At 43.7% G+C, this 15,718-nt stretch overlaps 1 protein-coding gene across 1 annotated transcript; it reads left to right on the forward strand.

Annotated features, from left to right (window-relative positions):
* Window positions 1-243: 243 nt before the first annotated feature.
* SFRP2 (secreted frizzled related protein 2) lies at window positions 244-8,685 on the forward strand. Its single transcript, XM_006213172.3, has 3 exons — window positions 244-1,111; window positions 3,488-3,568; window positions 7,524-8,685. Exons 1-3 carry the CDS (start codon window positions 613-615, stop codon window positions 7,826-7,828), a joined length of 885 nt encoding a protein of 294 aa, XP_006213234.2. The 5' UTR covers window positions 244-612; the 3' UTR covers window positions 7,829-8,685.
* The last annotated feature ends 7,033 nt before the right edge of the window (window positions 8,686-15,718 follow it).

The following is a 15,718-nucleotide window of genomic DNA, read 5'->3' on the forward strand; positions in this document are numbered from 1 at the left end:
GCGGAGCGCGTTCCCGCCCGGACCTGGCGACAAGGCCGCTCATCGCGCCCCCCGTGTCCCCCTGTCTCTCGCAGCCCGCTCGTTGTTGGGGAGCAGCTGCCAGGCTTGTCTGTTCGTTGTTTACAGAGTCCTAGAGCGCGAGCCCGGCAGCATCGGGGGCGGCGGTCGAGGGAGGGGGCATGGGGGGGCCTGGGGACGCAGCCAGAATTTCTTTCCAGGGAGTGCGTGAGGGGCATTCTCAACGCAAAACCAGATCAAGAGGCTAGTGACCAACCCTCCTCGGATTACTCTCCACTGGCTCCTCCCTTGCTCCCCTCCCCACCTCCGGATTTGCATAAAAAAGGCCAAGAAAACTCTGGCTGGGCCCCAGCAGCGGCTCACTCTGCTCCCCCGGGTCGGAGCCCCCCGGAGCTGCGCGCGGGCTTGTAGCGCGGAGTCTAGCGCAGAGCGCCTCGCCCGCGTCGTCCTCCCCGCGCCAGGCGTCTCGGCGCTCCCGCCGTCCCGCCGCCCGCTTTCCAGCGCAGCGAGCGGGTCCGGGACGAGCTCGGGCCCCGGCCGCCTCGTGCTTCCCCGGCTCGGCTCCCTCCGCCCCCCGGGGGTCGCGCGCCCACGATGCCGCAGGGCCCCGGCTCGCTGCTGCTGCTGGTCCTCGCCTCGCACTGCTGCCTGGGCTCCGCGCGCGGGCTCTTCTTCGGCCAGTCCGACTTCTCGTACAAGCGCAGCAACTGCAAGCCCATCCCGGCCAACCTGCAGCTGTGCCACGGCATAGAGTACCAGAACATGCGGCTGCCCAACCTGCTGGGCCACGAGACCATGAAGGAGGTGCTGGAGCAGGCGGGCGCCTGGATCCCGCTGGTCATGAAGCAGTGCCACCCGGACACCAAGAAGTTCCTGTGCTCGCTCTTCGCCCCCGTCTGCCTCGATGACCTGGACGAAACCATCCAGCCGTGCCACTCGCTCTGCGTGCAGGTGAAGGACCGCTGCGCTCCAGTCATGTCCGCCTTCGGCTTCCCCTGGCCCGACATGCTCGAGTGCGACCGTTTCCCCCAGGACAACGACCTCTGCATCCCCCTCGCTAGCAGCGATCACCTCCTGCCGGCCACCGAGGAAGGTAAGCCCTCCTCCATATCCTCGCCCCTCCCCGGCCAGCTCCGCTAAGGCTTCTCGGGGTGTTCTCACGGCCCCCGCCCGCCCCACATCCCAAAGCTTTCCCGCCTGGGGTGCTAGTCCCGGGCGGGGCAGACGCTCTCCTTGCCCTGGTGTGTTATCGTGACAAATTTGAGATTACCCTCCTCCCCTCTGCAACACACACCCAAGCCTCTCATTCCCTTACCGAGTTATACCCGTTGCTCTTTCTTAGGGACAGTTTTTAAAAGGGAGGGGCAGAGAAAAACGTAGAACTAAAAGAGGTCTTTCCCTTGTAGATACATGTACAATTATTTTTTAAAGCTGCTAGCATGGGGGCCACAGTGGAGAGTGCTGGAAAGAGTCCTGCGTGGAGGAGTTGGCGGTGAGCACCCTGGCCAGAGCATCCTGGCCTGAGCCTCAGGCAGCACGTTCTTACCACTGGGCAGGATGCTAGGCGCAGGAACATTCCCTACAGGCAGGATAGCCAAAATGCTCAGATGGTGTTCTAAGGCATTCTGCTCTTTGCCGATTTCAGCTTTGAAAATAAAAACCCAGACTGGCTCATGCGTGTTGAAAATTGAGCTTTGATTGTATGTAACTGCTCAGGTGCCCAAGAAAGAGGGCACAAAGGGAATCTCCAGGAATCACTTTTCTATCACTGATCAGCTTTTATCGTAGGAGTGGTTTTAATTAACTGGAGAAAATCGTGCAAAAGAGAGTTTCCCAAGTTTTTTAGAAAACAGAGGGGGAGTTCCTGCACAAAAACCATCAAAGCAATGAAAACCTCATGGGCTCTTGATATTCTTCCTGAAAGGAAAACATATACATTGTGTCTGAACTGATTTACATCCCCCCCTCACCCAATGGAAAGGGGGCTTCCTAATCCCCTTCAGGGCTCCAGGAGCATCTCTCTTTCAATCTCTAATTGTTTTCCTACAGCCATCATTAGTTAAAGAAAATGCATAGTTGCTCAGCAATCTTTCCTGGCAGGCACCGCGAGTATGCAATCATCTTATTGGCTAGATTTCTAATTTATTGCAAATGTTTGGCATATTTCAAACATTTGTCCAACATATACCACAGACCAACCAATACAGGTTAGTAACATTTTATATACATTCCTAGAGCTCCTAATTGGAAAAGTTTCATTTTGTTTGAGAGAGGGGAGTTGAGGGCAGTTTTATGTGTGTTGCTTTTGTTTTTATTTTTCACTATCAGCACCAAGCATGATACACTATATTTCTCCAAAAAGCCGTTTCCCCTTCAAAATAAAAGTTCATGTTCTTCAAAATCCGCTCTGCACTTTCTCTAATTTGATAAATAACTTCTATAATGAGTCACATAGTTTGTTTTCCTGTGAAAATTCAATTTCATATTAAGGAAAATCGAATTTCACCTAAATGTTAGAGACAGCCTAAGTACATTATAAATGGGAGAAAATGAATATTTTCTGCTTTTCCTTTTTCCCAAGAAATCAGACTCTTCTAAAAGAGCCTTTAGCAGGCTCTCTGATAATTGCTCACATTCCTAGGTTCGGTTAGACCCCAGAGACAATTAACTTTCGTTGGCTTCAGGAAAAGCTTTGAGTTTTCTGTTTGTTTGGGTTTTGTTGTTGTTTTGTTTATTTCTGAGAGTCTGAAACAGGCAAAGAGAGGCAAGAAGAACCAGCAGCAGGGAGGAAGCTAACAATGAAAGAAAGGCCGCTTAACTCAAGCACAAACTTGGCAGAAAGCACGAGGTGATGGCACCAGTGAGAGCAGGTTGTAGTGGTTAGCGAGGTGTGCTTCCAGGTGGAAAGAGCCCAGATGTGATCCTTATGCCAGCCACCTCTCCATGTCCCCGAGTTGAAAATATCTTGAAATGACTCCCCCGAGAAACAGAGCTCAGCTGAGAGCCCAGCAGAGGCCAGGCGGCCCTGGTGGCCTGCAGCTGAGAAAGACGATCCTTTGGCCGGAGTTTGTGGCTGCTCGTTTTCCAAAATCCCTCAAGGGTCTTTTAGAGCTTTCTCCTCAAAGAGGCTTTGGGACCTACTTTTGCAGAGACTTGAGTTTGTCCCCGGACTGGGAGGAAGAGCTCAAAGCTGCAGCCTGGCCCAGTTACCTGTAGCTATACAGCGCCCTTTGCCTGGGGATTCATCATATATTAAGCACAGCATGTGAGCAGCTTTACCCATCAAAAAATGGGAGACATGGGAGACTTTCTTAGGAATGGGTGTTCCTTCTTTTGTAAAGGAGCCAGAAGCTGGGGTCTTACAGGAAGGACAATTGCTGCTCTTGCCTGGATGAGCCCCTGTGAGTTGTTTACAAATGCCACCTGCTGTTCCCCTTTAAGGAAACTTACTAATTTGTCACGTTTCTAGCTCCAAAGGTATGCGACGCCTGCAAAAATAAAAACGAGGATGACAACGACATAATGGAAACTCTTTGTAAAAATGATTTTGGTAAGTAACACACCACCACCAACAAAACAGCTCACATTCAGAAGGTTTATTTCGCAGCACAACCTAACGGTACAATTCATTAAGATGTGACTACATAAAGGCTAAAAATATCATCACGGCTTATCTCTCCTAAAATCATCTAACTTGCTGGTTTCCTCCCTAACTGAGTTGTATCTTTTTAGGTGACACTCATTGCTCCTGTTCAGCAATGATCAGGTAATGAGAATGGTTCAAATTATGAATTTTCAATGGCACCTTCTTCATTTCACTTTGGCTTTTTCTTGCCAACAGGCATAATCCTGGACCGTGTTCTCTTTAAGTCACTTAACATATGTACTAGGGAAGAAAACATGTAAATATTAACCCCAGACAAACAGATTCCAGGCATTAAGTTGACCAAAAATAAAAATTTACTACAGTGCCAAACAGAAATCTTTTCACTTTATTCATAACTCATGAGGCTTTGCGTCTCTGTGTTCTACCATCAGTGTATATATCCAAGGTACTGGTTAGTAATTTGGCGGGGAGAGTGTTCTTACATTTAAAAAGAAGAAAAAATAAAGCTAGCAATTTACTTTTGGCAAAATACGTGAAAGGTGCTGTGATGACATGGTGCTTTGGGACAGTAAATAATGTGTGTGATATGTGACCCAGTTCTGTGGAGTATAAGTCAGTACTATAAGAGAAAGAGGGTTAGAGACTGTCCACCCGGAGCTCTAGCAGCACCTTTTCTGCCGTCCTCAGGCCTCCGAGGGGAGGGGCCAGCTAGACACAGGATCAGCATTAAATTCCAAGTTGGGGTGGTCAGGAACTTCACCAGACTCCTGCAACACTCTTGTTTCCATCCCATTCCAAGAGTAGGCACTTTTTGGTGTGTTTGAGAGGTTGGTGCCCTTTAAAAGTGTTTATTCAGGCAGAAGGTTGACCTTATTGGTGAACAGAGATGGTCCCTGTTCTATCAAACACTAACAGACTCTAATTTATATGAGCATTTCCACATTCTCGACTAAGTTCTAGAGTCTGAGAGCAACCACTCGCCTTCCAGGTTCCGAGCCCCAGAGGTCTCAGACCTGGCCAGGTCCCTAAAACTCTGGGAACAACCCGTTCCCATCCTTACAACCCCAGGTCTCTGCCAGGAGGTGTCCTGGGTTAACCTTAGCTGGTCCGGGGTAGCCATTGCCGTAGGGGAAGCTTCATCCTGCTGAGGAAGGGAAGAAGGAAGGAGGCAGCTCTAAGTCCCAGCCAGTCCTTCCCCTCAGCAAGAGCCACAGCTGGATCATAGGGTTTCATGTGCCTACATTCAAAAACATACAGCTCTCAAAGTAGGGAAGGACCAGAAACATTGGCAGCAGCAATCCCAAATCTCCAGAGCCTTTCCAAACCCAGTGCTTAGCTTCCATGCTACAAGATTTTATTGAGGGTAAAACAATATATATAATTTTAGTAAAATGTATATAAAATATCATTTCCTTTAAGCAGCTTATGGTCTTTGCAGTAGATTTAATACAGATCTCTCTCCTGGCTTCCATGAAAAAGTTGGTTATATCATGGGGCTCCAAAACAGCTGAAATTAGGGCACGCGCATACACACACACACACACACACTCACACACATACACTACCTACTGGCTTTGTGGCTTTCCTTACAGAAGATCTCCTTCCTAAGGATGCTATATCATGACCTGGGCCAAAAAAAAAAAAAAAAAAAGTGTGTGAGTGTGTGTCCTCATGCCGTCTCTCCTTAGAGGAGAAAGCCTTTCAAAACGACATAGAAGTCGTTACATTTAAGGTATCACACATGCAGATACCTCACAAGCTTTGTGTTCTAGTTCTCCACATTCATTTTGTCCCAAAGGGGATAATAAACCTAAATTGGAGGGGGTGCATCACATAGGATTTATAAGCGGTTTCCCACATCGCCTCTGTACTTTGGAGGAGTCATAAAAAGGTAGTAGGAACAAAAGTAGAAATCTGATGCATTTAACTTGAATCACCCACAAAAGCGTGACACCCTTCCTCCGTGCACTTCTGAAGTACAGGGAGGATGTGGAACACCTCCTTATTCTAGTGATAAAAGTACTGGCGAAGAAAGAATAGCCCAAACTACCAGCCCATGTAGGTAACCTTCTGTTGGAGCAGGTAGTAGCATCACCTCCGCCTCCTGCCGCATCCTGCATCCGCGTTCACATCTTCCCGCGCAGGAAGCTATCTGGGCGCTTTGATTCTCCCTATTTGGTCCCAGCTGAAAACCCAGGGAGGAAATGTCTGACGTTTTCCCATAATAAGCTTTTACAAAGTTGGTTATTCCATAGGTAGGGGAAGATGCACTCATCTTCTCCCGAAATCCTCCCCCCTGGTTAAAAGGGGTGATTTTTCTCATGTCTGGAGTTCAAGAATGCCTCATTTGACCAGGTGAAATTTCACGCAGGCTATAGGCGAGCCTCCCAGGTAGCCTTATAATCACTTCTCCCAACGTATATCTTCCCCATTCCCAGCCCTTAGGCAGAGGCTGTAGGAACATGTGATATTTCCATGGGACTTATCTCATGATGAACTCAGAGAACTCGGTACTGCAGCTCAGATGCATATCAGATAAAATAATGGCTGGCCAAGTCACAGCATCCTTGATTTACCTGGTTGAGCATCAGTCATTGCCTGCTGGACTGGAAAAGCCATGCTTAGTCAGATTCTCTTTCTGAAATAGAAAAAAAAAAAAGAAATCCCCAGAGCAGTGATACCTGCACAAAACCCTCTTCCTCTGTTACTAATTTAAACAATGCATTAAACTCCATCCATCAGGAAGTCACACCTGCATTGCATCTATAGGGAACAACTGTTAATGTCACCAAGGGTCTTAGGACACATTACAGTTGCGTGTGTTAATGCGCCAACCAGGACAAGAAATCTGATACTCTGCCTTCAGAGACCACAGAAGTTAGTGGAGGAAATCTGGGGAGCAGAGTTCTGAGAACTAGACTCAGCCAGGACACAACCTAACTTGGTGACCTCCTGTGAGTCACTAAACTTCTCTGGGTTTCAGACGCTTCATATATCAACAAGAGATTTTAATTGAATGATTCCTTTGAACCTTAAAATTCGATCCTTTCCCTGCCTTCATGGAGTCTTGAAATTTAATTCCAGCATGTATGTTTGGAGGGTTTTCTTTCCCAAAGCATACTGTTCATGACCATAAAATGTGTCTTTTATAGTAAACCACTTACTTTTGGTCTTAGCATTCTAATGAGCCTACATACCCCTTTTGGAAACAGGACATATATGAGCTGTAAACGCCTTGGCCTTGGACGGGCAAATGATAGTATCTGAGGATGAGGTCTTCAGAAAAACACTTTTACAGCTAAACATGTTGTGCTCTTAAAAAGTCTTGGATATTTTTTCCTCCTAGTTACTTTACCAAATCAAATGCAGCTGTAAGATCAGTGCTCCGTCCCTGTAGTCTGTTCTTTAGAAAACAATGATTGTGTGATATAATTCTCTTACAGGTTTGTCCAAAAACCTCTCCGACAATATAAATTGAGTTTAAAGTTTACAGCCACAGAAGGATCGTGTTTCACCTAAGAGTCAGGCATTTCTTTTTCATGCTGAAGTTTCCAACAGGGGAAGTCGTTTGTGGAGGAGAGCACAAACCACATGCAGCCTACGTACAAACACAGGAACACAAGGGCGAGGGGGGAAAAAGTCAGCTGAGTCCCGCAAAATCTTTAAAAGATGGCGGGTTTGAAACAAAGTGCCTGGCAGAGACTTTGAGGCTTTAGAACTGGAGCCACCTGCTGCCCTGGGCTCCCAACCCCCTACCTGCAGCCCCTGACAGTCTCATTAGCCCAGGGCCGGGGGCGGGGGGGGGCTCTTTTCCCTGCCCCAAGCCGAGTCCCACAAACATGCAGCGGGATGTGTTCCCTCATTATAACTGTAATTCTGTCCCCTCTTGTCTTCATAGCACTGAAAATAAAAGTGAAGGAGATCACCTACATCAACAGAGACACCAAAATCATCCTGGAGACCAAGAGCAAGACCATCTACAAGCTGAATGGTGTGTCCGAAAGGGACCTGAAGAAATCGGTGCTGTGGCTCAAGGACAGCTTGCAGTGCACCTGCGAGGAGATGAACGACATCAACGCGCCCTATCTGGTCATGGGACAGAAACTGGGCGGGGAGCTGGTCATCACCTCGGTGAAGCGGTGGCAGAAGGGGCAGAGAGAGTTCAAGCGCATCTCCCGCAGCATCCGCAAGCTGCAGTGCTAGGCCCCCGCGCAGCCCGGCTCCGCCCGCCCTACCCCGTCTCCTCCGGGACCTCAGCGCCCGTTTCCCAGGCACAGTCCCTGCAGCTCGGGCCCCAGCCTGGAGCTGCCCCCCTGCCCTTTGCACGTTTGCACCCCTGGCATGTCCTGAGTTGTAAGGCCCTCAGAGGCGTCAGCAATGGAGAGCTGTTTTCACATAAAGGAAAAAAACCCACCCAAATCATGTAGAAATATTCCAACTAATAAAATCACGGCTATTTCTACGATGTTTTAAAATAGCTCATGTCAAAACTAGCTTCGCCTAGGTGCAGCTGGGCCTTGGGTTTGACTTTGTTGGTTGGTTTGGGTGGGGTCAGCCGATTTTCACTTTCCAAGGAGGCTGCCGGAACGTGCAGAGAGCTCCGCTTTGCTCTGTGGCTCCAACTGTCGTGGGTCCAAAACCCGGTTGAGATAAAGCTGGCTGTTATCTCAACATCTCTCTTGGCTTCAGCCTGATACTCAGCGCCTACGTCTTGTAACAGCTCACTTGGCATTTTACATCCCTGTCGGGAACTGACAACTGCAGTACATATCGCTATTCCAGGTAGAGTATTTCCATTTATAAAAACCACATTAACCACCGTAGCATGAGTTCTTCAAATAAAGAGCGACACAGACAAATGTTATCATTGACCTGAGTACTTTAAGCTTTGTTTAAAACACTTTTTCCTTAATTTTGCAAATTAAACCAGTGTAGCTTCCCTGTAATATATATAGTAGTTGACCTGAAAAAGTTGTACAAATATTGCTTTAACCAACACTGTAAATATTTCAGATAAACATTATATTCTTGTATATAAACTTGACATCCTGTTTTACCAACTCCTCGTCTTCTGTCTTGTCTTCTCCGTGGGAGGAACTGGGAAGGGAGCTGTCACCTCCCCACAGTTTGAAGTGTCTGTTTCCTAAGTGATTCAGAAAGCGTCTCCCCCCTCCGCCAGCTCTGCCTGGTGCCTCACATCTCACACAGACCCTACCCCTGCGGAGCCTGCAGGAAGGCAGAGATTTGAGGGCTCTGCAGAGGGCGTTCCTGCTTTTGTCCCTTCTCAGCAATCCAGCGGCAGCTCTGGGGCAACGCTAGTCTAAAAACCTAAGGTTCACGAGCCTGACGGTTGTGCTTTCTCATTTCTGCAGAGTTTTATAATGAAAAGGAATCACCGTTGTAAAAAATGTTCATTCTTTCCCCACTTACACTGTAACCTTCCGATCAAGAGAGCCATGATTTGAAGAGTAGCCATGGGGAAGCGGGGGATAGGAAGGGGAGGATGAAAATAACCAGCATTGAGAGGAGAAGGGCATCCATCCATAAAATGTCCATCCAGACGCTTCATTGTTTTGTTTTAGGAGCCTCCAGAAAAACTCTAGTAAACACAGGAGTAAAGTAAGGCTCAGAGGGGTTAGGTGGCGTGGCTAATATGAGGCAGAGCCAGAGCTGAAAGCAAGGCCTTTCAGGCAACAAATCCTGTCTTCTATTCAGTCCGCGAGGGATGTAGAAACAGAGTGGCACTCATCTACTCAGCAAACATTTACTGGGCATCTGCTAGGTGCCTGGCCCTGTCCAAGTGCTGGGGACACAGAAGTTAGTCCTTGTTCTTTTGGCGATTACATGAGAGGGTGAAAGAACATAAGTAACCACGATGATAATTGCATATTGACAGGTGAGAAGCTGCATGAAATATCAGGACAGGTAATATGGGAGAGCAACGCAGTGTCCCCATCAGTCTGAAAATTTTAGTGGTGTTCGTGTGAAGCCTATACCTGGTGGCATTTTGTTGATTTCATTTGAAAGTTTCCTGAACACACAGCCATGATCTCTCTACAGCCCCTCAAGGTCTTCTGGCACCAAAAGTCAATACAGCCCACTGCCTCCCTGAGCTCCGGGATTTCGGTGATCCCTTTTATTCCCCTCTCAACTCTGCTTCTCATCTGATTCCACAAACTCATGGGAAAGCCCTCTTCCTACAGGGCACCCATGGACCAGAAGAGGGATGTTCACATACCAAGGCCATTACTCATTTCAAACATTTGAAACAGGGAACTAGAGACCCTAGAAAAGGAAAAAAAAAAAAAAGAAAGAAAGAAAGAGAAGATAAAAGACAAAAGAAACAGTAAACCAAGGATTTAGGAATCAGAAATAGGAAGCAAGTACAACACAACCAAAACTCGTGGAAAGAAACAATTTGGAAGAAATTGATCTGTCTGAATGCTCCCTCTCCAATCAAAGCAAAAGCCACCTGCCCATATTAAGGGATGCGAAATCTCCAGCTCTGGAGAGGTAGTTAGTGCCAGACATGTTCTGAGGAAGTAGAAGAAGTAACACTCTAGTGTCTGCCTCCTGCCATATATGCCTCTCTATGGAGCTTCCATCATCCCCATCCACCCCTTGTTCCCATCCTTGATGAAGCTATGAGCCAATGATACATGCCAGGGCAGAGCGGGTAGGTTTGGGGTTGATTTTTCACTTTGTTTTATTATTTTCTTTTGCATGATGATTCAAGTATATATATATATGACTCGTTTATTTTTGAAATAATCATAACTGCATTCTTTTTTTTCTGGCCTGAGTGTTCATTGTAAAAAAAAAAAAACTGTTTAACAAACAGCAACATGGGTTAAGACAAAAATGCAAATGAAACAAGTTACAAAAGTACACTGCACAAAAACATTGGAAATATGGCTATGTCCTCCAGCTCAACAAGACATACAAAGTGTCAGAAACACTCACTTGGTTCAACTTTTAGATTTCAGTCATGTGAGAACTATTATTGTCTGTGTTACTATGTGCGAGACACTACACTGTGGTAGATGCGTAATGATTCAAGTATATATATGGCTCATTTATTTTTGAGATAATCATAACTGTATTCTTAATGACTTTTTCACCTATCAAATGTATTTGGTAGGCAGATGAAAACATGAATGTTTATCCATTGTTGGGGGAAAAAAGCAAGCAATCAGAAAACATGGGATTTCTGAGTTTCCTGATGATTCATGACCTGTTAATAAATGGCTAAAATGTCCCCAAATAGGAGATCAGCCTAAAAGGAAAAGTTCAAAGATACAAAAACTACACGTCTATTACACATGTAATTCTTCTTCCCTTTCCTAAATAACTTGAGAAATGAGTTGTGGTACGAGGACACATTTTATAAGACTTTTGGGGCAATATTTCTCAAAGCTACCCACTGTTCAAAGGTTCTGTCTATGCGCTCTGAAATTCACAGGATCCATTTTATCTAACAGCACTCTCCAGTCTTCATTCTCTATTTTCTCATCAAAAGATAATTCTTTTCTTATTTATTTCTTTATTTTTGTTGAAGCAGAGTCAGTTTACAATGTTGTGTCAATTTCAGGGGTACAGTATAATATTTCTATCATCCATATATATGCATAGATTCTATTTCATATTCTTTTTCATTGTAGGTTACGATAAGATATTGAATAGTTCCCTGTGCTATACAGAAGAAACTTGTTGTTTACCTCTTTTATATGTAGTAGTTAGTATCTGCAATTAGTATCTGCACAGCTCGAACCACCAATTTCTCCCTTCCCACCACCTTTCCCCACTGGAAACCATGTTTGTTTTCTATGTCTGTGAGTCTGTTTCTGTTTTGTAAATAAGTTCATTTGTGTGTGTGTGTGTGTGTGTGTGTGTGTGTGTGTGTGTGTCTCTCTCTTTTTTTTAAGATTCTAGATATAAGTTATTCTTTCTCTTTCTGGTTTACTTCACTTAGAATGACCACCTCCAGGTCCACCCATGTTGCTGCAAAATGCATCATTTTATTATTTTTTATGGCTGAGTAGTATTCCCTGACATATATATACCACAACTTCTTTATCCAGTCATCTGTTGTTGGACATTTAGGTTGCTTCCATTCTTGGCTATTGTATATAGTCTTGCTATGAGCACTGGGGTGCAGGTATCTTTTTGAATTAGAGTTCCCCCCAGATACATGCCCTGGAGTGGGATGGCTGGATCACACGGTAAGTCTATTTTTAGTCTTTTGAAGAATCTTCAAACTGTTTTCCATAATGGCTGCACCAAACTACATTCCCATCAGCAGTGTAACAGGAGGGTTCTGGAGGGCTTAATTCTATGAGGGGCAAAACATTGTATTTAGGGTGCCAATAAATCAGGAGTTCCCAAAACAGGAAAAGGGGGGAAAGCATTTGATCTTTGATTTTTGATTTTTTTTAAAGCATTAGAATAGTTACCATAAAAGAAAACTAAACCGCTAGATTCTTACTTATACATTTTAAAATAAGTTTGTGAGGTTTTTTGTTTTCAGAATGAAAATATAGGGGTGATGTGGGGACATAATAATAATCTTTTCAGTGTTTTGGACTTCTAACGATCTTAATAACACTCACTTACTGCTGATATGGAAAGGGGAGAGGTTCTGAGTGTAGCATGGCCCCTTCATGTTTTCTGGTCTAGCTCCTTTAAATTCTCACCCTTTATAGACAGCCTGTAATGTGAGGCTAGAAAATAAAATTTAAACCCAAATCAACTCAAACCAGTAAAGTTACCCACTGCTCAGCAGATCCAGGCCATCAACATGAATCCTGAGCAACTTTTTATAGTATGAGAAGGAGTTACCCAGGCAAAGGAGAAAGTGGGAAGGCTGTGTGGAGAGGAGACAAAGTGGATAAACAACTCAACAATAATGGAATCTTCAAAACCTACTTTCAGCAATGGACTGAACAAACAGGTAGGCAATAAAAGCAAACAGAAGACTCAAACAACACCATAAGCCAACTAGATCAACAGACACCTATAGAACTTTCCATTAAACAACAGCAGAATACACATTTTTCTCCAATTTTTCTATGAGTGGGCCAAAGATGGCCCCTGTATTTTGGCTCTTATGTTGTTTATTTTTCACCGCAGGTTGGCCACCATTAGCTCAAAACAAAACTCAAATTCTTACCTATACAATTGCTTTAAATACATCCAAAGTAAGCACGTTTTAGCCATTTACAGTCTGCCTATTTTGCATACCCTGCAAAACCGTACCCAATATCAGCAAGTCATAGAGAAGATAAACCCTGAGGGTATAAAAGAACCCAAAGCACTGCTGCCCCTCAGAGCTCTCTGACTCAGAGACACCACCCCCCACCTCACTGCTGAGTGACATCACCTTGACACAGAAGCCTCCTCTCCACTCCCTTCTTCCCTGGGAGTTCACTTACCTTCTCCTCCATTTGGATGGTGGCCTCTGTCTCTAGAAGTTCTGCTGTGAGGAACTTCCCCTCTCATGCAACCCTGTCCAAATACCACCCAAGAAGCTCATTGTGCACTACAGCCATTTCATGCTTGGGTCTTTCTTTGATCAGCCTCGAAATCCTTGCATTCACCCCACAAGTGCATGTGGAATGTTCTCCAGGATGGACCATATGTTAGGCCATATAACAAGCCTTAATATATTGAAAAGAGCCCAAATCATGCAAAGTATCTTCTTTAACCACAATGGGATGAAATCACAAATAAATAAGAAAAGGAAATTTGGGAAATTTACAAATATATGAAAATTAAGCACCACATTTCTAAGCGTGTTTGAAATTTAGCTGAATGAAAACAAAAAGTCTATATACCAAAATACGTATGATGCAGTTAAAGCAGTGCTCAGGGGGAAATAGCTGTAAATGCCTATTTTAAAAAGGAAGAAAGATCTCAAATCAACAATCTAAATTTCCACTTTAAAAAACAGGTAAACAAGAAAAACTAAACCCAAAGCCAGCAGGATTAGAGCAGAAATTGATAAAATTGAGACTAGGAAAACAATAGTGAGAATAAAGTTAATTGTTTAAAAAAAATCAGCAAAATTGACAAAAGTTTGGCTAGACTGACCAAAATAAAAAAAAGAGAGAAGACTCACATTACTAAAGTTAGGAATGAAAGAGGGATATTTCCACCAACTTGTAGAAGTAAAAAGGATTATGAGGGAATACTATGAGCAATTTTATGGCAATAAATTAGATAATGTTAACACATTTAAAGAAGAGTATATATCAGTCATTCACAAATTCATCCAAAAAATAGAAGAGGGGAACATTTCTCAACCCATACTATGAGGCCAACATTGCCCTGAGGCTACAATCAGACAAAGAAATCCCAAGAAAAAAGACTACCAGCCAATAATGCTTATGAATATAAATGCGAAAAGCCTCAGCAATCCAGCAGCCTATTAAAAGGATTATACACCATGACCAAGTGGGACTCATCCCAGGAATGCTAAGTTGGTTTAACATATAAAAATCAATCAATGTAATGTATTATATTAATAGAATAAAGGACTAAAACCACATGATCATATCAATAGGCGCAGAAAAGTGCTTGACAAAATTCCACACCCTTTCAGGATAAAAACTCTCACTCAGTAAACTAGGAATGAAAAGGAACTTTCTCAATGTGATAAAGCCATCTACAAAGACCCCACAGTTAACCTCATACTTAATAGTGAAAAACTGAATGCTTTCTCATTAGGATCAAGAAAAGAAGAGTAACATCTACCCTAAGCACTCTTATTCAACATATTACTGAAAGTTCTAGCTGTCACAATAAGGCAAAAAGAAAAAAAAAAAAAACTGGGGAAGGAAGGGAAGGGGAAGGGAGGGAAGGTAAAGACGAGAAGGGGAGCGCAAGAATCCGGCTCAGACAAGAAGCAACAGAACAACTACTATTCACAGATGCCATGATCCTGTCAGCTAAGAAAATCCTAAGAAATCCACTAAAAAAACTATTAGAACAAACGAGAGCCACAAGGCTATAAAATACAAGATCAACATCCAAAAATCTAGTGTAATTCTATCCTCTAGCACTGAACAATCCAAAAATAAAATTAAGAAAATGATTCCATTTACCATAGAATTAAAAAGAAGAAAATGTTTCAGAATCAATTTAACAGATGAAGGGCAAGATTTGTATGCTGAAAATTATAAAACATCATTGAAAGAAATGAAAGAACTAAATACATGAAAAAACATCCACATACATGAATTGGAAGACTTAATATTGCTAATATGGTCATACTCCTCCGAATAAGTCTACAGATTCAATACAATTCCTGTCAATATTTCAGCTTCCTTTTTTGCAGAAATTGACAAGCTGACTCTAAAACTCTCATGAAAATGCAAGGGACCAAGAATAGCTAAGACAGGGAAAAAAAAAAAAAAAAAACCAAAGTCAGAGGACTCACACTTCCCAACTTAAAAACTTAATACAAAGTTACAGCAATGAAGACAGTGTGACACTGGTAAGGATAAACCTGTAGATCAAAAGAACAGAACTGAGAGGCCAGAAATCAATCTATATTATACTTATGGTCAATTTATTCTGGGCAAGAGGGCCAAGACAATAATTCAATGGGGGAAAGCATAGTCTTTCTGACAAATGGTACCTGGAAAACTGGATATCTGCATGGAAAAAAATAATGTTGGACCTTTACCTCACACTATATAAAAATATTAATTTTAAATGGATCAAAGACTTAAATGTAAGAACTAAAACTATGAAACTCTTAGAAGAAAACATAGGAGTAAATCTTCACAGCCTGAAATTAGGCAAAGATTTCTTAGTTATCACACCAGAAGCACCAAACAAAAGAAAAAATAGGGACATTTAAAATATTTGCACTTCAAAACAGACCATCGAAATAATGAAAAGGCAACCCACAGGATGGAAGAAAATATTTGCAAATCATATACCTCCTAAAGGACTGGTATCCAGAATATACTAAGAACTCTTAAAACTTAACAATAAAAAGACTGGTAACCCAATTTAAAAATGGGCAAAGGATCTAGACGTTCCTCCAAAGAAGATATACAAATGGCCAATGATCACATGAAAAGATGT

This window comes from Vicugna pacos, chromosome 2, assembly GCF_048564905.1.
Source record: "Vicugna pacos chromosome 2, VicPac4, whole genome shotgun sequence".
Lineage (NCBI taxonomy): Eukaryota > Metazoa > Chordata > Mammalia > Artiodactyla > Camelidae > Vicugna > Vicugna pacos.

Excerpts from the sequence above, each read along its gene's own strand:
- SFRP2 (XM_006213172.3), top strand. The coding sequence starts at position 613 with ATGCCGCAGGGCCCCGGCTCGCTGCTGCTGCTGGTCCTCGCCTCGCAC. Across the intron at positions 1,112-3,487 it reads CCTGCCGGCCACCGAGGAAG|CTCCAAAGGTATGCGACGCC; the intron begins GTAAGCCCTCCT and ends TCACGTTTCTAG. Across the intron at positions 3,569-7,523 it reads TCTTTGTAAAAATGATTTTG|CACTGAAAATAAAAGTGAAG; the intron begins GTAAGTAACACA and ends TTGTCTTCATAG.